Raw genomic sequence first — 23,321 nt, 5'->3', positions numbered from 1 at the left:
ATATTTTTTTTTTTTAAAGAGGGGAAATGACTGGATCAGGTTTGAGTTTTAGAAAGATGATTGCATGGAGAAAGGTGGGACAGGTAGAAAACCTCAAGTATCTCAAAATAATTTGCACGAAGTTAATCATTTAAACAGAAAGGTGGCAGGGTGGGGGCAGATCATTAGATGAAACAACTGCTTTAAAGTTGCAATTGGATAAATAAAATGGTTGAACCAGCCTTTGGAAAGAAGTGGAAGCTCAGAAAACAAAAGTATTTGGTAGTATGTTATAAATGATACACATTAAGTCGTTTGTATTTTAAAACCACCTTCCTGAAATAGTCTCAGTTCTAGAGAACCAACTTTGTTTTCCATGGAGTTATGTTTAGAGACTTTCGGTACTTGTTCACTGTTGCAGCAGCGGGCATCTTATCTCCTTTAGGTCTGTTCCCGTCACCACCCGTCAGTCCTAGGTCTGTCTGTCTATCTGTCTCTCCCCCAGTATGATTTGCTCCTTCCATTAGTGGCCATCCTTGTAAACAGAAGTATAAGATTTAGTGTCATACATATTTGTAAATGATCCGTTTTGATGGGGCTCTCTTTATTGTTTCAGGTTGAATGTGTTCGGGGACTTGATGCATAAAATTTGCATGACTCCTCACTCCTTTCTGGATCTGTCATTGGATTCAAGCCAGCATGGCCCATATCCCCAACATTAATGGCTGTGCCTCAGGTAACAATGCTTGTGTGTATGTGTGTTAAATGTACACGTTTGCGCAAAACTAATTTTTTATTTCTTCTTTAGTAATGGGTAGGTAATAGCAAGTTGTCTAGATAATCAGCATTTTTAAGCAATTTTCTATCCATTGAAGTTTTTATTTTTTAATCTCTTAGGGAATTTTCTTTTATCTTTAGAGGCTTTATATATTGAAATCAGTTCCGTAAGCTATTACGTAGATCTATTCTATTGAAGTGTTGAAGAATAAATGTAAACCCCTGAATGCTGAGGCAGATATAATGTATGTTCCTTCTCTTGCCCGTCTTTCTAAGAGGCTGAATGAGGAGAGAGGAAGTAGGTTCAGATGCTTAAAACCAATTCCTCCTATCACTCCTGAGCAGCTGTTGTTTGATGTTGCCGTACAAAGGGAAAGGGGGAAGGAGAGGTGTGAGCCCTGTAAAGTGACTCTCCCAGAGCAGAGTATGTGGCAAGCCATTTATTAATCGTAAAGTATTCTAGTTCTTACCCTGATTATAGTGATACTTATATACTTTGAAAATCTACTCCTATATTGCTCACTTAGGAGTTGAGAGAAATTTGTAGAACATATGCAAGAAAAATCCTCCTACGATACAGCATATGGCAAAAATTGACAAACCGTCCAAAACAACATGCCAAGTTTTCATAACTCTTTTGAGGTGTCTGCAAGTAGCAGGGTGCACTGGACCAGTAATTGTCTATGTGGGAATCTCACTGCGTGTCTGAGTCTTGGGTCCTAGCTCTGGTAGGCTCTTACCCCCCTAGAATGGCACCACCATGTAGTGGAGGGAGTGTGGGATTGGAGTCAGGAGACCTGAATCACAGCACCAGGTCTAGCACTAACTGTGGACTATTGAATAGATCTATTGTTCCCTGTGTAAAATGTCAGTAAAAATGTCATCCATAAGCACCAATGAGAGCCCCTGAAACATTACTTACAAGTGGTTTGCGACCTGGAAAGCACTTTTAAAGACAATAGCAGAAAAAGCAGGAGACTTCTGAAGTGGGCTTGCCCAGAATGACTTTCCCTTCCAGCAATCCCAGCTGCAAACGCTACCTCTGGCAAAATGCTGTATGGTTAACCCAAACCCATTCTCAAATAAACTCTCTTTTTCTGGGACCACTATTCTTTCCTCCTCAGTTCTTCTGTTTGTCCTCCTTTGCACTGCTCAGCTTGTCGGAACTTTTTGAGATTCTGCTCAGAAGCTGCTTTCAAAAATAAGAGTATAAGTTATGACTGTTGCTAACATTTATTGAGGCACTTACTGCGCACCATGGTGTCTAAAATGCTTTGCCTATACTGTCATATTCAATTCTCAATAATCCCATGAAATTATATTCACATCATCATCATCATCCTAACTTGATGGCACAGGGAAGTTGTCACTTATCCTAATTGAAATAAAAAGTAAAGTCAAGATGATTAGTTGTTTCTCTAGTAAAATATTTGATCAAGGAAGCAACGGAAACATTAAGAAATTTCTTAGATGTTAAGGGTTTCGAGATGCACACAGTGATTCTCCTTCAGTCCTCCCCTAGCATCCATTCACACATGGAAGGCAAAGCTTACTTGAGATGTTTCAGGACCTCTGTCTTACTCCATTTCTGGCAAAACCCTGTCTCTTCAAGGATTTAGATACCCACCTCATTCTAAATCCTTTTCCAACTTGACTTTGCCTGTAGTGTCCCTTCTCTGTTTGTGCCTAAGATCTGAAGATCATCCGTACCTTTTCCTCCTCACCTGGTGTCTGCCTAACTGGGCACTGAGTGGGAATCTTTGAAAGGAAAAGAAAGCTCTGGGATCGTGACTTCCAGGGTGTCAGGGTCTGGAATGTTACTGCAGATGAGAATCTGATCAAGCAAGGCAGAGGTTTCGCATACTCTAGTCACCATGATCCCTGTAAGCTCGTAAGTGGATCTTGTTGGGGACTCAGTCACAGGTACTTTAATTTTATGTATATATATATTATATATAGTTCATTGTAGAAAATTTAAAATAAAACCAGAATTGCAGGTAATAGCGTCACCCAGAAATAAAAATTTTGCTTATTTTCCGTAGGGTCTTTACATTTTATATACATTATATAGTTGAGACTATGCTTATAAAAAACATCTTTTTAACTTTTCGTGTTCCACTTTGTATTACAAAAGAAATAATTTCTCATTGTTTAAAAAAAAAAACAATTTACAATGCAAAAGAGTATGCAGGTTGCAAGTATACTGATATTCAAGTGTAATTAACAAAAAACATTTACAGACCCCAGATGAAGAAGGGAGAGAGAGGGGCTTTATAGCAGCTAATGAGGGCTGGTTATGGGATTTTCCCATGAGAGAAAGATGAATTTGGGATGGATTTAGTAGGAGTTTTACATGCTTAGTAAATTATAATATATAAATTATATGTGTGTGTGTGTGTGTGTGTTTATATATATATTTTTTACGTATTTATCAAAAATGAAGCATGTTAAATATGCCTTTAAAGCCGTACTATCCCTAGACATATTTGCCCCAAAGGGCCCACTTCCCCTAAAAATACTGCTTTGGGTGACATAGTCATGAAAAATAATCCCATCTGAAGGTAGAGTCAGGGCTGTGATGAAAGAAACTCTTTTCATGATGTTAGGAGTAAAGCAGATGAGAAAGAGAGCAGCTGAGGAAAGCATAGTGCTAAATGGTGTCCTTGGCTGCAAAATACACGGACAACCAGGCATCCCACTGACGTACTAGTTTAAACTGGTAAGGGAAGATTTACAAGTCCCTTGTGCTCTGACATCCCCATCGAGTCCTTCAGTTAGAACCGGCAAAAGGCAAAGATTATAAAATAAAAGCAGTCATTTAATGCTGTACTTGTGAAATTTATCATGGTGTAATACGTTTCAAACATGTAAAAATATGTAAAGGTTAGTATATACACCATCTTAACTTAAGAAATAAACTCTACTAATACATGCATTTAGCAAATGTTATTGAGCCCCTACTGTGTGCTAGGCACTGGGGATATAGCTGTGAACAAAACAAGCAAATATGACTGACCTCAAGGATCGTACATTCTAGTGGAAGTTGAAGTCCCTATGTACAAGGTTGTCAAAGTAGAGGACATACTTATACTGAATAATTATTTGTTGTTTATCTGAAGTTCACATTTAACTGGGTATCCTCTACTTTCATTTCCTAAGCCTTGCAGCCCTATCTGGACCCCCTCCCAGATGGCTTCCCCCTCCTTACCTGCCACCCTACCAGTATCATTCATTTTCTAATTATGTCTTTTTCACCAGATCTTCCATCCTATTTCAGTTGACTGGTGCAGTTTTATTTTCATTAACTTAAAATATTTTATTACTGTATTGCTAAGAGTACCTAATGTCCTTTGTTAATTATGAGCCCCATAAATTGCTCATAACTGTTCTCTTCTTTTGAAGCTGCTAGGACATAAATGGGGACCGCTGGTTAGGGGAACTGCTGTGTTTCTCTGTCAGAGGAGTGAGGCTGGGGGTTTAGGGCTGGGGACAGCCTGCTTTTTTCCCAAGGTCCTGAATCCTGTTGTAAACTGTATGCCCTGATACCCCTCCAAAGGCTAATTAATGTTGTGAAACTTTAATTAGGGCTTAGACTCCTTCTGGAAGGCAAATACCAAGTGGCTTATTTGTTAGAAGAAGATAATAATACCTGTCCTACCCTCTTCACAGGCGCTGTGCAGCAAACAAAAGCACTTTTTAAAACCTAAGTGCTGGCCAGGTGTCGGGGGTGTCGCCATCTTCCTGGTTCTGTTGTCCTGCCATGAGCTCCTGATTCAGTGTTTTAAGCCAACCCCTACTGGAGGCTGTGACATTGGGTCAAGAATTGTATTATTGTGCTGCATGTAACAGTTAAATGAAATAGATGTACATTGTGGGATGACTTTTTATGACCGTTGTCACCATCTTTATTTTTTATTTTTTTTGCCAATGGTTTCCTCTGCTGGTTCATTATAACTTTTCCTCTCTTCCTATTCTTCTTTCACAGCCTAAATATATACGATATTTTTTCAAACAAATATATTTACATTTTTTCAAACTTTTTTATTGTATAGTATAGCATATATAAAAAGCAAGGAAGTAACAAAGCATAGTTTTCAAAGCACTCTTCAGCAAGTAGTTACAGGACAGATTCCAGAGTTTGTCATGGGCTACCACATGATCCTCTCATATTTTTCCTTCTAGCTGCTCCAGAATATAGGAGGCTGGAAGGCTTAAATATTTTTTTATCATCACAGTTGACTTTTTTTCCCTTCTTTTTTTGTCAAAAATAGCACATATACAAAAAAAGCAATAAGTTTCAAAGCATAGCACCACAATTAGTTGTAGAACATATTTCAGAATTTGACATGGGTTACAATTCCACAATTTTAGATTTTTACTTCTAGCTGCTCTAAGATACTGGAGAGTAAAAGAGATATCAATTTAATGATTCAGCATTTATATTCATTTGTTAACTCCTGTCTTCACTGTAAACTCCACCATCAACTTTGATCTTTCCATCCCTCTCTTTAGGGGTGTTTGGGCTATGGCCATTCTAAATTTTTCATGTTGTCACTAATATGGGGTAGGGAGATGGAACTATCTGATGTTCTGGAGAGACTGGGCTAGGTTTCAGGACTTATCTGGACCAGGGACCCATCTGGAGGTTGTAGGTTTCTGGAAAGTTATACTAGTGCATGGAACCCTTGTGGAATCTTATATTTTGCCCTAGGTGTTCTTTAAGATTGGCTGCCATGGTCCTGGTTGGGGGTTGGCAGGTTATGATAGGTAGCAATGTCTAACACAAGCTTGCAAAAGAGCAACCTCCAGAGTAGCCTCTCAACTCTATTTGAACTCTCTCTGCCACTGATACTTTATTAATTACACTTCTTTTCCCCCTTTTGGTCAGGATGGAATTGTTGATCCCATGGTGCCAGGGCTGGATTCATCCCTGGGGAGTCATCTCCCACGTCACCAGGGAGACTTTCACCTCTGGATATCATGTCCCACTAATTGGGGAGGGCAACGATTTCACTTAGAGAGTTGGGCTTTGAAAGACTGAGGCCACATCTGAGCAACAAAACAGGTCCTCCAGAAGTAACTCTTAGGCATGCCTATAGGTAGTCTAAGCTTTTCTGCTACCTACATAAGCTTCACAAGATTAAACCTCAAAGTCAAGGGCATGGCCTATTGATTTGGGTGTCACTGTAGTTTGACACAGTATCAGGGGATTCCCTGACAGTAATGTTTAATAGTTCCATATTTTTTCTCCCATCCCTCAAAGGACTTTGCCAGTACTTTCTGATTATCTGTTTAATTTACTTTAGGATGTGCCTAGGCATTACATTAAGCTATGCAGGATTAAAGAACCTCTTTCTTATTCTGGGCTCCATGTGTTTCAATTGTTCAAATGAGCTACACACGTAGCTCATTTGAAGTTTATGCATATTTACTTTTTAAGGTGCTTATTGAACTGCATTAAAAATTCAGTTGTTTTAAATTAATAAAATAACATTCCTAAAATTTGATAAGAAAAAAGGAGAGAATTGCTCAGAATTCCACAGCAGCTATTGTACTGTTATTCTTTCTCATCCTTGACCTTAGGTGAACAAACCCAGACAGTTTCAGTGTGTGTTTATACAACCTGGTACTTGGCTTGAGCTGTAACATAGACATTTTTCCAGATCTTTGTGGAAAACAAAGTTTTCAAATTGGTATTTTCAATGATTGTATAATATTCCTTGGAGTATTTCTAAGCGTTGGAGTACTCTTTCATTTTTATTTGGACTGTTCCCAGTTTTCCCCATTGTAGATAATGCAGAGAACGTCCTCCTGCCTGGTCATTTTTCTCCCCTTTTTGATTATTTCCTGAGGAGGATTTCCCAGAAATCGGACAATTGGGTTAAAGGGCATGACTGTTTTCATAGCTTTTGTTCACTGCTGTGGGGCTTGAATCCTGTTTCACTGGTCAGTTATTTGGCTCCAGGTTTTGTCTCTGTCTCGAATGAGGTACAAAGGCCACTGATAAGGCCTGGTCATCAGGCAGAGCCAGCGCCTCGTGCTGGAGCAGACAGACCGCCGCGCTGTGGCACAGCCCCTTCTCGGTTAGGTAAATATTTTTTCTGGGCAGGAGCATTTCTCAAACAGAACTCTGAGCCCACTGCACTAAACCTCACAGCAGGAATTGTGTGCTGTTTGTTGGGTACAGGACTGGTTTGCACAGACTGGTCTGGCTGGAGCCAGCGTGGTGTTTTCTGAGGCCATCTGGAAAGGAAGACCTAGGAGCACAGCAGAGGTGTTTTTGCTTTGGTGAGTCTTAAACCTGTCATCCCCGTTAGCATTACTCCAAGGGCAGAGAATGTGCTGATTAGAAACAGGGACTGCTTTAATTAATAGGCTTCATCCACGACCTTTCAAGGTCTCCTGATTCAGTCTGCCAGAGGATTACACCGTGTGTTCTCATTTGTGCTCTGCATGTGTAGGGTGTCAGAAAAGCTGAGAGGACACAGAAAAGGTGCCTAATGTAAAAGCATAGGTGTAAGAGCTAGAGGGGTCTTTTTTATTTCAGCTTTCCAACCTGCCACCCCTTCTTTCAGATGACAAAACACAACTTGCCCAGCTCACACAGTTGGTTAACGACTGAACCAAGAAGTCAAAGTTGAAGAGCTTTTTCCTTTAAGGCATTATATTGAATTGAAAACCAGAAGCATGGTGTCTATAAAGTGTTGATTAAAAATTAAGGGAAGGGCAGGCCACGGTGGCTCAGTAGGCAGAATTCTTGCCTGCCATGCCAGAGATGGCATGAAAATGCCAGAGATGCGGGCGAAATTAGGTTTGATTCCTGGTGCTTGCCCATGTAGAAAAAAGAAAAAAAAATCAAGGGGAAAGTAGGTATCTCAGAAAACTATATAAAACCCCAAAGCAGAATGGTTAAAAATAAAATTTCCTCCCTGATAGGGGTTGTATTGATAATTTTGTTTTTAGTGTGAAATAGTTCATTTGATCAAATTAATAAATATATTCTAACGTTTATTTAGCACATCATGCAACTTCATTTTATTTTCTTTTAATAATTGGAGTTAACTGGATTTTGCATCTCAACTTTTAATGAAGTTGTTTTCTTAGTTTAATTGAAACCTAATTTCACCCTGAAGTTTATAAATGAAATAATTTATTTTCTTATATTGAGGATGTTTGAGAAGATAGTTTTTTTTGTTTATTTTTTTAATATGGGCAGGCACTGGGAATCGAACTCGGGTCCTCGGGCATGGCAGGCAAGTATTCTTACCTGCTGAGCCACCGTGGCCAGCCCAGATAGTTGTTTTGTAAATAAGTTTAGATGCTGTGACCACCTACAAATAGGAGACCCTGGGCTTTGGATTCTTACCTGTCCAGCTCATTAGAACTCCAGAATCGAGCGCCTAGAAAGGTTTTGAAGAATTCCTTCCTCCCTAGTCAAGGCTTGCCTATTTTACACACCTTGAAGGCTTTGGTTTTAACCGGTAGCCAGCTTCACCTCGGAGCTTTCTTGCTCCAAACTTGGAACAAGTTGGAATGGGTTAAGCATCAGATTGCAGACAGGCGATTAGCTCTCCAGCTAAGCTCAGGGAGAATGATTTAGCTTCAATTGAGCACCAGCTGATTTGGGTATAGAAAGAATAGAATGCAGGCTCCTGCTATTCTGGGGTGCTGGGCAAAGATACACTTCAGGTGGAGATTTCTGGCCCATTGCTTTGTGGGTGCCAACAAGAAAGAAAAAGCACAAAAACCCAATAAGGAGATTTGCTGTGTTTAAGAACTTGAGCTGTGCTCTTTTACTAAGAGACTTGGACATTCAGAAAAGGGATTAAAAGGACCCTTCGTACAGGGATTTAAATATTCTTTGCTCTGCAGACTTCCCATTGTGAGTATTGATATGTATTTATATATGCACTTTCCCTCTTCCTTGAAGAACTTGGGTGGACTAGCCAAGCCCATAAAAGTATAGCTAATTTGCTTCCCTTTCTAAGGTTTGCCTTCTTCCTGTGTCCTGGATAATTTTAGTTCATCTCCTTTGTACCATTTCTGAGAAAGGCTTTTATGAGCTTGGAGGAAAATGAGTGATTCAAACTCAGAGTTTCCACTTTTGGATCCTTTTATAAAAGCTGCTTCATTTGATCTGACGTAGTTTTCAAGTCACAAAAGCCAAACATTTTGCTCTTTTCTGACAAAATATTTTAAAATTGCATTGAGTAGGTTTCTCTAATGAAAATCTCAAAGACTTTCAAACCAGGAAATGAGATTTTATAAGATTCATTCAAACAGTTGTAGAAATTCAGAGTCAAAAAAGTGATTATTTTGTTTCCTCTCTTGGCTTCTCCATTGGATATTTTTTGAATGAGCCGTAACTGATGCACTCATTTCCATTTGCTTTAGGAAAAAGTATGCTCATGTGTTTAGAGGCTAAGCCTAGTTCTGCCTTTGGGCTGCAGTTCTTGATGAAACTTGACAGCAAGAGAAGTTTTAAAATATGCAGCACATTTGTACATATAGCATTAATAGTCCTGGCTGGTAGTTCTATATGAATAAGTGATCTCATCACTTAAAAATAAGGCTGCTGCTATTTTGAGAAATTTTTTTTATAATGACCAGATTTCTTATCCTTGTACTTCTTAGAGAAAGTCATGACTGAAACTCATTTTAAATAATATTTGCTAATATTTACAAGGCCAATTCTAACTAACAGATAGAAAAGCCGAAATGTAGATACAAGGGGAGTGCTGGGCCAAGGGACAAATGTTTGATTCATGAGATTTATTCTTATCTAAAAGTTAAATCTCTATTACTCTAACTCTTGCTTGTGGCAAGCCAGATTTGAGTGATTCAGTGTCATTTCTCTCAGCTGTATCAGAGATTGTGCGCTTGGTTTCAATTTCACCGTGTAAATATTTAAAGGAGGCGGTACCAGGGTCACTACTTATGGAAGCAATTTGCTATTGATAGTCACAGGTTTTTATTTTAGGTCCTCCTGTGCTTTTTATTTAATTTGAAAAGTTCTCTCTCTGATGGATCTTTTGTATTTTGGGTGTCATCTCTCTAATGTAGAATCAAAAGATAGTCATGTAGGTTTCTGAAATTGATCTCACAATATTTGGTTTAGTTGATAAATCCCATCAACTTTGCAAATGATTTTGAGAAAGCATTGGTTCAGCTCATCCTGACAAATTTTCCCATCCCTGCCTGTTGTTTTCTGAGTGCCCTTTTCCCTTACATCAACTGACCATGAAACCAAGGCATTTTAAGTGTTTTTGTACAGCAGGTACCTCTAAGTATTTCCTGGAAGGAAAGAGGGAGAAGATTCCTAAGCTGAAATAAGAAAGAGATGGTGTATCACCAGTCATTGAGTAGCCCAACTGCTTAATATCCTTAAAACCCTAGCTGTGTGCATCAACTCTTACTTTCTTCCAACCAAAACCAAACATTCCTCTCTTCTTCTGCTCGCTGTATATATCCCCCTTCTCTTAGTCCATTTTTCCCACCAGGGTACAGCTGATTTACTTCCTTTTCCCCAACATTTAAGGTTGATTGACTAGGGTGCTTTATTCAAATTAGGGATCCACCATGGAGACGTTGTTTTGGGCAGCCAGTTGGACGTATTCCCTTCCTAATGGGAGGAGAAAGACCAATCTGTCTTCCCCTAACCTGGCAGAGGAACTAGAAGTACCTGCCAGGTTTATGCGGCATGTCCCCTAACCCGTGCTCCACCCCTGCCCGTGGTGAATCACCTTGATGATATACTGATTTTTATAACAACCAGGGTGGAAGCCTGGAAGTCTGTAGGTCAGTGGGGGAGGAGGGAATGGTTTGCATGTCAAACCACTTCAACAGTGCAGCTTACAGGAAAAAATTGCAAAACACGAGAGCCCTGTGCCACCAGAGTTTTCCATCAGCATCGCAGTTTACACGGCTTCCAAATTTGCCCCAGGGACAGCTGTTTGGCAGAGTGAGGGGAAACAGTCACATCATACCACAAGCTGTGTGGTTGGTTACCTGTCAGCCTTTCCGGTAAGGAATCCCAGCCTTGCCTTCTAAGCTGTCACACATCACACACACATGCTGCAGCTGTGTGTCCTGGAAGGAAGGCTGCTAGGACATTATTTGGCACTAGAAAATCAGCAACTGAAATTCATACCACCTGAAGACTGATTTTAAATGAAGAAACCAGAGACAGAACATTTTTCAGGAAGGTAAAGTGGGCTTTGGGCTGGGGACTTTTTCTCTGGAGCATTATTCCTTGACATTCTGTCTGCATTTTGATGTCCAAATCTACTTTGGAAAGGGACTTTCCAAATAGTGGTGCATTTAAATGGGGGTGTAGTTTTGAGACTAGTTGAAAGAATGAAACAAACAGTAGAAGTAAACGGCAATTCAATGAATCCAGTTATTCAGATGCTCACTTTTAAATTACACGAGAAGTTTATTTGGCGGATGAACAGCTTTCTTTGTATAATGAACCAACCTAGTGGCCCTGTAAAAGATGTTTATTTGTTTATTTGTTTTGGGAGTGGAGTGGGTATTTGGGTTCTTTTTTTTTTTCCCCCTTATTCTCACTGCTTTGTGGTTTTCTTTTGTTATTGATGGCTGTAAAGATTAAGTATACTTTTATTTTTCTTTCAATCCAGACACTTTAGTTCACTAAGTTTAATCTCCATCAATTTCTTTTTCTCAGCTCTAAGCCTTCATTTCAGGCTTTAAGTTTTCCTCTTTTAGTCTGTTTCTTTTTCTTTGGCCCTGATACCTACAAAAATCATGACAGGTCTTCCCAGTTCTCCATGGCCACAGCCAGTTGTATCCAAAGAGTTGTACAAGAAAAAAGTCTTGGTCTGGATATCCGCCCTACACTATCTGTTAACATAAGACCTTCTTGTGCTTCAAGACCTGCTTCCTATCTTACCTCTCCCAACAAGTGTCCCAGATACTCCCAATGGGAAATAATCTCTCCCTCTTCTTTATTCCTAAAGTTCTTTGTATTTCTTTGCCACAGCTTGTTGTTTTTTATTAAGAGTTATCATTGTGTACCTCAGTAGTCATTGAACTGTCACTTTAAGAGGTGGGACCCATGTCATCTTCAGCTTTGTATACCCATTATGCCTTCCTTAGTCCTCTTCATGAAGTCGACAGGCTCAGTGTCCAACCAACAAGAGTTTGCTGAGCAACTACTTTGTGCTGGTATCATGCTGGGCACATGATAAATAGAGAGCAAAGCCAGACACAGTTCTTGCTTAAGAATTTGTGGAATTGAATTTGAGTCCTGATGGTTGCCAATTTGATATTGTCACGCTCTTTGCAGTTTTCTTCCAACCCATTCTCCTAGGTTCCCACCTGATTACCTTGTTAATTCACATTCTGAATTGTTCACTTGGGTATTTTTCCTGAATGAGCATGTGGTACGCACTCTGTCATGCACACTCCATTGCTGTCTTCCTCCCTTACATCATGACTTGATGCAAGTTGTATCTGCTTTCAATTCATCACTTGCTCTAAGGCAGCTTGAAATAATGTCTATTAAATGCCTTAGGTTCCAGATATAATGTGGTTGTTCAGGAATTATTGTCAGAGGCCATTGGAAGGCTCTCTGTAGCTTCCATGGTTTCTTTCTTTGCTGTTTTCATTGCTTGTTTGTAGCCCAGATATGATTAGAGGAGGTAGAGCTTCAGTCAGTTCCTTTTGCCCCAGGTTTTTGGTCTAGTGAAGTTGGCTGGGCAGGTCGAAGCTATCCATAAAAACAAGTTGTGACCTCTGAGGTAGGTTGGCTCACCCTTCTTCTCTCCTGCTGTTTTTTTGGGAAATGGGGTAAGAGTGGGGAATTTCTACAGATCTAGTCCCTTTTTTGGGATGTGAGAAAATAAACTGCCCTATCCATTACTATTTTCAACCTTTATAGGGTCTTTGAGGTCATTCCTTTACTTAGTTCCTTGTCTCCCAGTTCATTTCATCTTTTAGCTTTTTTTTTTATGTTGATTTCAAATTGAATGGAAACATATTGTGAGACAGTCTCTATTTAAGTTTAATGAAAGTAATAATCATAAGGCAACCCAGACTATAATGAAAAGCTTAAACTGTGGAAACTCATTATGACTCCAGTTATAAGCTTTTAGTTGAGTTTGGAGACGTGCACTTTGGTGAGTAGGGTATAATGAAGATGAAGGATTTTGTCTTGTCTTTTAAGATAGGACCACTGTCCAGGGCATCCCCTTCTTGATTTTGCTCTCCTGACTCAAGTCTCGATCCTCCACTGGCGCAGTTCCTCCTCAGACTGATGCAGGGTGGCCTCTCCTCAGAAAACCCCTCCCACGTAAAGTCCTTTGAGCAGATCCTGTGATTGAGGCATGTAAAGGAGGAGCCCTCTTCCCACACCCTGCACGGTACACACCTCACAGGAGGAGGAAAAGCTAGAAGCCCTTGCTGGACTTGTCCTTTTAATTCCGTTCAAGACCTGTCAACTCCCTTAGGCTGTGACTGAGGTGGGTGGAGAAGAAGCCATGGTGATGTGACGGAGCTGTGCCCACATTTGTCACTCACTGCAGTAACCTCAGACACCCAACGTTTGGTATCATACCCCGTTTCAAGTCAGATTACCTCCCACAAGACACAGAGAGGAGAGGCTGTGTAGACATAGTATGCTAAGGTAATTAATGTCTTTGGGAATAGAGATGGGGCCGGAGGGGGCCACAAATATAACAGAAATAACCAAGCCCTTTCAAGTAAGTGGTAACAGAGCATCATACTCAGTCTGTCTCTAATAATACTTATAGGCCAAGTTTTGCAATTTCCATTTACAAGAGAGAAATGGTGGTAAGAATATTAGGGTCTTTTGGGTTGGGGGTGGGGTTTTGTCCTTATCTTTATTTTATTTTTTAAATATCTTATTGTTAAAAGAGCCAAACTGAAATCTGAGACATACCAAATTAGTACATAACAGAATTTGTTTTACCAATTTGTGCTATAGTTTGTTCCTAAAAGGAAACTTTTGATAAAATAAGTTTAAAATTAGTAAAAAAAAAAATTGACTGATGGAAAATGGGGAAAGGAAAGAGATGGAAACAGGAAAGAAATCAGTACACAAATGGACACCATGAAGTACTTGTTCAATGTCAGATGGTAGCCTGGGGAAAAAATTGGGGTCTACTCTGTTTGACCAACCCAGTGGTTTAGAATTTATTGCCAAGATTTTAATAAATAACTTCATATAAAAGTGTCCGTTTCTTCAGCTTCTCTTGAAAAATTAGAAGATCTGGCACCATTAGGTAAGGACTTCCATGTGGCCACAGTCAACAACAGAGGCAAGGGAGACCGTCCTCCCTCCCCCGCCTCTGTAGGGCGGCCTGTGCTCTGGTCTCCCCAGCTCCCTCAGGACTCTTTTCAGCTACCAGCCTGGGCCCTGAATGTATTTGAATTCGTGATGAGGACTCTGCTATAACCAATTGCTTAAACATTCTGTGCTTCCTAGAAGCCAGAACACACTCTGTGTTGCAGAGTTTGCCTGATTTAAAACCTTGGTTCTCAATCCTGAACAGTGGGTTGAATCACTTAGGAGCTTTTAAAAATGCTGATGCACCTGACTCCACACCAAGAGGTTCTGATTCACTGGGGCAGGTGTGGGGCCCCAGCTCGGCGTATTTTGAAAGCGCCCCAGGTGGTTCTGTTGCACTCTGAGGTCGAGAACTTCTGGTACAAGGGCATCTGCTCTGGAAGAAGGTTCTAGGGTTGGCAGCGTCGGCTTGAGCAACAGAGGTAAAATCAGTATGTTTCTTTTCTGGGCCCAGAGCCCTGCCTTGAGCCATAAAATAAGGATGTGTGCCCAGAGGCCTTTATATAGTTCTTGGAAAGAAAACAAACTTAACCTAAAGGAGTTGAAAACAGGCAAACAGAGACTTGCACACTCGAGTTCATAGCAAGTGTGATTTATGAAACCCAAAAGGTGAGAGGCATCTAAGGACAAATACTGTATGATTCCACTCATAAGAAACACTGAAAATCCGCTAATTGCAGAGATAGAAAGTATGTTAGAAGTTTCGGGATATGGGGAGGCGGAGCAGATGAAGAGTTATTGTTTAATGGATATAGAGTTTCTTTTTGGAGTGATGAATAAATGTTGGTAGTGGATATTGGTGATGGTAGCAGAACGTTGTGAATATAATTCATGCCACTCAATTATACAAATGAAAGTGTTTCAGAGACAGTAAATATTGTTATATATTTTACCACAATTAAAAAAAGGTATCAAACTCAAAATTTGGCTCCCCAGGAAGAATTAAATTGACAGTGTTTTATGGACGCTTTCGGTGTTCATAGCATATACTAAATGAGATGAAGAGGACAGAGCTTCTGTGCGAGTTTGTACGGGTTGTAAGGTATGTGCACAAACGGCCTGCTCTGAGAACCCAGATGGGAGAGACAGTTGGAAGGGTAAGGGAAGATTTCAGACAGAACTGATTTTTTAGCAGGTCCTTGAAAACTGGAGGAATTTTTTTCTGAGATGGTTGGGGATGCATCAGAAAGGAAAGGAAAGGTACAGGCAATAGCATTGAAGAGAATTTAGGGTTTGGTGAGAAAATGTAAGTCACTTGTTGGGTTGGTGGGAGAAGAGAGAGTAGAGGGAAACAAGACTAGAAATACCTATTGACTTGGTTGTGTGACCTTGAATTCTATACATCTGAGCTTGCACTTTTTTCTCTATGCCAGTGTTTTCCCTCCAGTGGCCTGGAAAGCAAGAGACTTTCCTATATCCTTTTTCCTTTTCTTCCCTATCCTTCAGAGATGCTCAGCTCCTTGCCCCCGATCCATCCTTCTTTCCCATCTGAGGTCTGCAGGGGAAAATACTGGAATATATCAGATATTGAGGGTTTCATTCCAGACCATTGCAATAAAATGAGTATCACAGTAAAGTGAGTCACACAAATTTATTGGTTTCACAGTGTATATAAAAGTTATGTTGACTCTATACTGTAGTCTGTTAAAGTGTGCAGTAGCATTTCTAAAACAACAACAACAATGTACATACCTTAATTTAAAAATATTTTATTGCTAAAAAATGCTAACCGTCATCTGAGCCTTCAGTGAGTCACAGCCTTTTTGCTAGTGGAGGGTCTTGCCTTGATGTTGATGGTGCTGACTAGTCAGGGTGATGGAGGTTGAAGGCTGGGGTGGCTGTGGCAATTTCTTAGAATAAGACAATGAAGTTTGCTGCATTGTTGACTCTCCCTTTCAGGAATAGTCTGCAGCATGTGATGCTGTTTGATAGCATTAAACTCGCAATAGAAGTGCTTTCAAAATTGGAATCAGGCCTCTCAAACTGTATCACAGCTTTATCAACTAAGTTACTGTGATATTTTAAATCCTTTGTTGTCATTTCAACAAGTGTTCATAGAATCTTTACCAGGAGTTGATTCCATCTCAAGAAATGTCTTGCTTTGCTCATTCATAAAAAGCAATTTCACCTATTAAAAACATTTTTTTATGAGATTGTAGCAATTCAGTCACGTCTTTAGGCTCACGTTCTCCTTCTAATTCTCTTGCTGTTTCCACCACATCTGCAGTCACTTCCTCCCCTGAAGTCTTGAACCCCTCAGAGTCATCCCACAAGGGTTAGAATCAGCTTCTTCCAAACTCCTGTCAATGTTCATATTTTAACCTTCTCCCATGAATCATGAACGTTCTTAATAGCCTCTAAAATGGTGACTCCTTTCCAGAAGGTTTTCCGTTTACTTTGCCCACATCCATCAGAGAATCACCCTCTATGGCAGCTACAGCCTTACAAAGCGTATTTCTTAAATACTGTAATAAAATTTGAAAGTCAAAGTGACTTCTTGATCCATGGGTTGCAGAATGGCTGTTGTGTCAACAGGCACAAAAACATTAGTCTCATTGTATATCTACGTCAAAGCTCTTCGGTGACCAGGTGCATTGTCAATGAGCAGTAATATTTTGAGAGGAATCTTTTTTTCTGAGCAGTAGTTCTCAACAGTGGACTTAAACTATTCAGTCAACCATGTTGTAGACAGACGTACTGCCATCTAGGCACTGTTCATTTATGGAGGCAGAGTAGATTTAGCATAATTCTTAAGAGCCTCTAGGATTTCTGGAATGGTAAATGAGCATTGGCTTCAACTTGAAATGCACCAGTTGATTAGCCCCTAACAAGAGAGTCTGCCAGTCCTTTGAAGCTTTGAAGCCAGGCATTGACTTCTCCTCTCTATTTGTGAAATTCCTAGATGGCATCTTCTTCCGTTCTAAGGTTCTTTTATCTTCATCAGTTATCTTAAATCTTTTGAATGACTTAATGGCAGCATCAGCACTTGCTGCTTTATGTTGCACTGTTACATTATGGAGACAGCTTCTTTCCTTAAACCTCATACTTTTCTTCTGTAGCCTCCTCACCTCTCTCAGCCTTCATAAAATAGTAGAGAGTTAGGGCCTTGCCCTGGATTAGGCTTTGGCATAAGGGAATGTGGTGGCTGGTTTGATCTTCTATACAGATGACTAAAACTTTCTCCGTATCAGCAGTAAGGAATTCCGGCTCTCCGGTACCGCAGGCAAGAATTCTGCCTGCTGAGCCACTGTGGCCCGCCCTATTTTGCTTTCTTAACGAGTTTGTATCCATTGGAGTAGGACTTTCAATTTCCTTCAAGAACTTTTCCTTTGCATTCACAACTTGGCTAACTAGTTGGCCTAAAAGGTCTAGCTTTTAGCCTGTCTCAGCTTTCGACTTGACTTCCTCACTAGGCTTAATCATTTCTAGGTTTCAATTTAAAATGAGATGTGTGACTCTTCCTTTCCCTTGAACACTTAGAAGCCATTGTAGGGTTATTGATTGGCCTGATTTCAGTATTGTTGTGTCTCAGGGAACAAGGAGGGCCAAGGAGAGGAAGAGAGATGGGGAATGGCGGGTCAGTGGAGCAGTCAGAACACACAACATTGATCTGTTAAGTTTGCTCGCTGTCTTATTAAAGGGGTGTGGTTAATGGCGCCCCCAGAACAATTACAGAAGTAACATCAAAGCTCATGATCACAGATCACCATAACAGATATAATAATAATGAAAAAATTTGAAACATTGTGAGTATTACCAGATGTGACACAGAGACACAAAGTGAGCACATGCTGCTGGAAAAATGTTACCAATAGACTTGTTTGATGCAGGGCTGCCATGAACCTCCAATGTGTAAAAATGCAATGTCTGTGAAATACAATAAAATGAAGTTCAATGAAACAAAGTATACCTGTATCTAGTTTATGGCTTTTCAGTGTAATGTATTATTAATTTAGCAGTAGGGTAGGGATAGCCTGTGAATAATACAAGCTTCACCTGTAAAACATCAAAATAAACAGACTTATGTCTAGAGTTGTGAAAATTAGATTCTGGGAAGAATCTGATTTAAAGCATTTGGAACAAGTATCTTGTGTGTAATAAGGACAGTTCAGAAGAATTGTGAAGGATGGATGGTGAGGAAAGATGAATCACCCAGAGGCCTTTAGAGGACTGGTGACTGGGTGGGTCTGTGCTATGGCTGTTAAACTGGAAGGGTTATCAATGGGGTAAACACGAAGAAGAGGAACGTGTTGGCGTGGGAAGGTAAATTCAGTGTTGTATGCCAGGAAACATACATCTCGAGATGTCCAAAACGTAAATCACTGTTAGTTTTGGTTTGCTAAAGCCACCAGGACGCAATATACCAGAAATGGGTTTGCTTTTACAGTGGGGATTCATTAACTTAGAATTTACAGTTCTTAAAGCTGTGAAAATGTCCCAACTCAAGGCATCAACAGGACGATAGCTGGACTCTGAAGACCTGTTGCTGACGAGCTGGGGCTCCTCTGTCAGATAGCAGAGCTCACGGAGATGTCTGCTGGTCCTTCTCTCTTGGGCTTTGCTGTGCTCAGCTTCTGGCTTCAACGGCTCCTTCTCTTTTTTGTGGGTCTTCTCTTAGCTTCTTTGGGGCTTTTCTCAGAATCCATCTCTTTGGCTTTTATCCTATTTTAAAGGAGTCCAGTAGGAGGATTAAGACCTACCCCGGGTGCTCCTCAACTGAAAGTGCCTAACCCAAAGGTCCTACCTAGAGCAGGTGAAGACCCATAGAATGGATTAAAAGAACATGGCCTTTTCTGGGGCACATAACAGCTGCAAACTGCCACACTGTTAATCCTCACCACTTACTATAACTGATTTTATCTCTAAACTAGGGGGTCAGACCTTCTGGGGAAAAAATTTATTGCTGCAGCAATCCTATTCAGCATCAAAAGACCTGTGGGTTCAGATCTGCTTGAATGCAGTTCTGAAGTTCCAAAGCTATCATCCAGGGAGTGACGACTACCTTGGCAGACTCTCAGCCTTCCTGGTACCACAGAAGCCTTTTGTCTGCTGCAGCCTTCCCTTCATCAAGAGTCATCTTCTCTGGCCGCTCCCCACCTATCAAAGGGAAAGCCTTGAGTTCATCTTCCCAGAATCTTTTGGCTTCTTCCTTTGAACGTATATCAAGAGAGAGTAAAAGTGTATAGATGCATTTTTCTCCCTGCACTGGGAGTGTTTCCAGGCAGGTTCTCATTTTCCTTCATCTCTCTTCTCAACCTCTGATAAAAGACTAGACAGTTATTTGCATACAATGACTTTTTCTGCTGGAACCCGCCTTCATAAAAGCACAGAGGCAAACATACATAGGATCAGATATAAGATGTGGCGAAAGAATGACCTGATACTGCTTTCTAAAATGAGTTTATTGTTACCAGAACACAATATTTATGAAATAAAACCTTAGCTGATTTTTTTTCACATGACCAAGAAACAATACATCCTGATGTTTTCCTCATTTTAATGCTTAAGAACGAGTCTTTTTTAAGTTTAGAATACAATAGAAGAAAATTTCTGTTTTGAAAGCAAATGGGATGGGGGGGGGGGCCACAGTGGCTTAGTAGCAGAGTTCTCGCCTGCCATGCCAGAGACCCAAGTTCAATTCCAGTCTGCCCATGCAAAAAAAAAAAAAAAAAAAAAAAAAGAGCAAATGATCAGGAGAGTGGGTGGTTCAGTGGCAGAATACTCACCTGCTATATGGGTTCGATTCCTGGCCCAAGCACTCCCCCCCCAGAAAAAGCAAATGATAAAACAAACTTGAGGAAATTTGAGGGTAGTGGGAATGTCCTAAAACTGGATTGGGGTGATGACTGTACAACTGTATACATTTACTAAAACTCTTCAAACTATACACATAAAATAAATGTATACTGTGATATGTAAATTATATGCAGTAAAGGTGTTTTGTGCCTGTCCCTCCTCCACCAAAAAAATAAAGGATGGGGAAATACACCTGACTCAAATCGCTTATATAATAGAGGCATTAGAGGATAAAGTTATTTGGAATTCTTTAGACCTGCTATTTGAAAGTGTCTACCACTTGAAACTTAGTTCTTAATTTATTTCTCTTTGCTTCAGTTTGTTTATTTGGTGTAAAACTCAAATGAGTCCCACTGTCTTGAAAAATTAAATCTTTATAGCTTCACACAGAAAAATATCTGTCTCTAAGATTATCACCTTTAGCTCATCTAACCACTCTTGGCATGCATCATCAGTGAGAGGGAGGATGGACTGGAGGGAGGTGGGTGTGTGCAGGAATGAAGATAAACCACACAATAGATTCTTGTAACTTTGGCTCTCTCCACACAGCTATCCCATGTTTTGCATTTTGCAAAGCAGTCCTTTTAGAGTCATCCGTAATCTTAGTTGATCTCTGTTTTATTGTTTAGAACTTGCTTTGCTTGTTTGTCCTGTGACATAGTTTGGTAAATCTTGTTTCACGGACAGCCACGGTTACTCAGTGTGCTTATTAGGCAGAGGTGAAGAAGGGGTTAAAATAATTTTTTTTTTGAGCTTATGAGTTTAAATCATTATAGGGACATATAATTCTTATTAATTTGTAAAAACAGAAACAGATGGTTGCTCAAAGATATTATCACTCTAAAACAGAATGCACTTGCTTACGGAACTAATTCTGTGTCTTTGAAAGTCACAGGATCCAATTTGGATTCGATATTGAAGGGAATAGGAAGAAAAGAAGCTTGAGTTTGAATCTTAGAAATGGTGTTTTTAGCCTTCAAATTACATGTTGCATTAAATCAGAATAAACAAAAAAAGAGAAACTACTTGCCTCCAACCCAACCTGTGTCCAGCGTTAAGACTGAATCACTTCCTTCAGAAGCCGGCTGTCTGGCTGCCACTCTTTTAGGGAACCTTCTTGCACTGGAGGGTTTGTGGGGTGACCGGGTAGCATTGTTGGGGGGGGGGGGTGATAATTCAGCAGAAGAAATGAGGAACCATTTGCTGCATTTCAGTCTAAATTTTTCCTAGAATTAAGTTTTGCTGCTACATATCTAGGTTAGCATTTCCTGATCTAAAAAGAGTTTGAGGATAGCTTGAGAAATTAGAAGGGGGTGGGAGAGTTCTGTCTTCGGCTCTTTTTTTTTTTCCTTTATTTTTTTAGATCCTTGTTAGCAGTTTTTTTCATTGGCAATTTTTGCTGTCTCACTGATGCCTAGAGTCCTGGAATTAAACTCTGTGGCCAGCAGGCTGTTAGCTTGTCAGGAAATTCCAAATGGGTATAAATAAATTCTCTGCAATAGCTCCTGGGCACTTTGCCTGCTGATGTGTGTTCCCTTCAGTGTTGAGGGAAATATGCTTGAGACTTAACTTCCTGCTTGCTGAAAATCACAGTTATTTTGTTTCTGTGTGAGTAAGTCAGAATGCCTAAAAAAGAAAAATAGAGGAGAACATTCAGTTTGGGTTGGGGATGATGAAATCTAAACTAATGTTTGTTACCAAAAAATGTTTGTGTTACACAAAAAATATTTATTGCTATTATAAGCTGGAAAGGATAACTCAGTACTTGATTTTTGGTTCAGTGAAAATTTCAACTTTAGCTATGGCTTTAATATAAAGATGTCATTATAGTAGTGAAAGAGTATACTCTATGCTAAGGTTTACGTTTTTGAGTTTATGGTTTACCTAAATTCCAGAATGTCTTTTTTTATTTTTAATTAATCCAGCTTTGGCCTTTTGTTTTCATTTCTGCTTTTCTAGTGGGGAGTGGCTCAGTGTACCTTAATGCAGTTTTCTTTTTCTATAAATACTATAAAATAAATAAGAAATGGGTTTCATACATTCTAATTTCCTCCCACCTCCACCCCAAGAAAAAACTGCTATTTTGTTAGAAAAGCCCTTTCCGTCCTAAAAAAATCTTAGCTTGTGCTACTTTTCTGTTTTTCACAAAATTACTCTTTGAACTAGCACATTTCTTATTTATGCTTAGAGCAGCGTGTTATATTTGAAGAAAGTTTGGAAAACAGCATCTGGTCCTCAAGCTAGTTCTTTTCTGTGTACCGATGACAAATTTGGGTTCTATATCTGTAATAATTCTTTAAATTAGACAGTGGACATTGGAAAACAACATGCCCTAGGTTTATGAAGAGCAAAGCTGAAGGATCTTTGACCTCTTAGCTATTTTGAGACGGATTGCGGGTAAAGAGTTGCTGTATCTTGTGGTTGGTGCTGAAAACTAGAGAAGAGGGCCATTGTATGAACCCCAAGCTCTGTTACCATCACGTGCAGTGCTTGCTTAATATAATGTGCCCTTTATGAAGACATGGTCTTATTCACTTCCAGGAACAGTAACCCTTTCCACTTTCTCCCCCCTCAATCTCTCACCTGCAGTCTGGCTTCTGGACTCTAAAGACATGCCCAAAACAGAACTGATGATACAGCCAAAAGGAAACTGCATTTGGGGATTAGTAGGTTGTGCCAGTTATTATAATAGAGCTGGAAAGTTGTTGCTGAATGGAACGTGCAGAGAGTAAAGCCGTGAGCTCTCTACCTCTTCTGAGCTCACCTGGTCCAACATTGGTTATGTGAAGGTTGGTCACATACGATGTGATGCTATGAAATTTTGTGTAGAACATAGTTGAAAAGTCATAGGCTGGAAGTGACCTTTGGAAACCATCAAGTACCACAGTCCTCCTTGTTTTATACATACAAGCCTTATTAAATAGGCATTGTGTGATTCCTGTCCCCTGCTGCCCTTGACTAGGAAGCATTTCTAGCTCCTGTTCTTGTTTGTTGGGGAAAAGTATTCCCCAGTGTAAGCAGGCCTGGGCAGCCTTCTGGATGGCCACAGCAGAGACATGCTCAGCGATTCTGAAGTGCACAGTCCCTGCCCTGGTATGTTAGAGAATGCTCAGCTCTTAGGACATCTTTAGAAGCAGCAGAATAGATTGTTCGGAGCAATCTTATTATAACGGAGGAATATTTTAACTTGGCCATAATATACTTCTAAAGGTTGTCTACTTTTGCTTTTGTTTTATTTTAGCATTGAAAGCTCCTTCCTGAGCATTAGTGATATTAGACAAGAACTCCCGTTCACCTAGCTGGCATCTACCCTCCCCTCTCTCTGAGCGCCAGAGTGCATGCACAGTTACCCATGCACAGCCCTGCAGGGCCCAGCCAGCAGCTGGCCCCTCCACCCTAAAAAGCAGAAACCAGTAGAAGTTTAGACTTCAAAATTCTA

At 40.1% G+C, this 23,321-nt stretch overlaps 1 protein-coding gene across 12 annotated transcripts in view; it reads left to right on the top strand.

The window, feature by feature from the left end:
- Positions 1-23,321, top strand: part of KANK1 (KN motif and ankyrin repeat domains 1) — a 227,983-nt gene that overhangs the window by 164,713 nt on the left and 39,949 nt on the right. For 11 of the 12 annotated variants that reach the window (XM_077148324.1, XM_077148327.1, XM_077148333.1 and 8 more), the window contains one exon: positions 596-715. In XM_077148324.1, the coding sequence (XP_077004439.1) occupies positions 679-715 (37 nt within the window). In that variant the 5' untranslated portion in view covers positions 596-678. Of the gene's footprint in view, positions 1-595; positions 716-6,903; positions 7,045-23,321 lie in introns of those variants that run through there. The other variant, XM_077148334.1, reaches the window with a different exon arrangement.

This window comes from Tamandua tetradactyla, chromosome 2 (assembly GCF_023851605.1).
Source record: "Tamandua tetradactyla isolate mTamTet1 chromosome 2, mTamTet1.pri, whole genome shotgun sequence".
Lineage (NCBI taxonomy): Eukaryota > Metazoa > Chordata > Mammalia > Pilosa > Myrmecophagidae > Tamandua > Tamandua tetradactyla.
The sequence above is the reverse complement of the archived record's forward strand: the minus strand, read 5'-3'. Positions and strand labels throughout refer to the sequence as shown.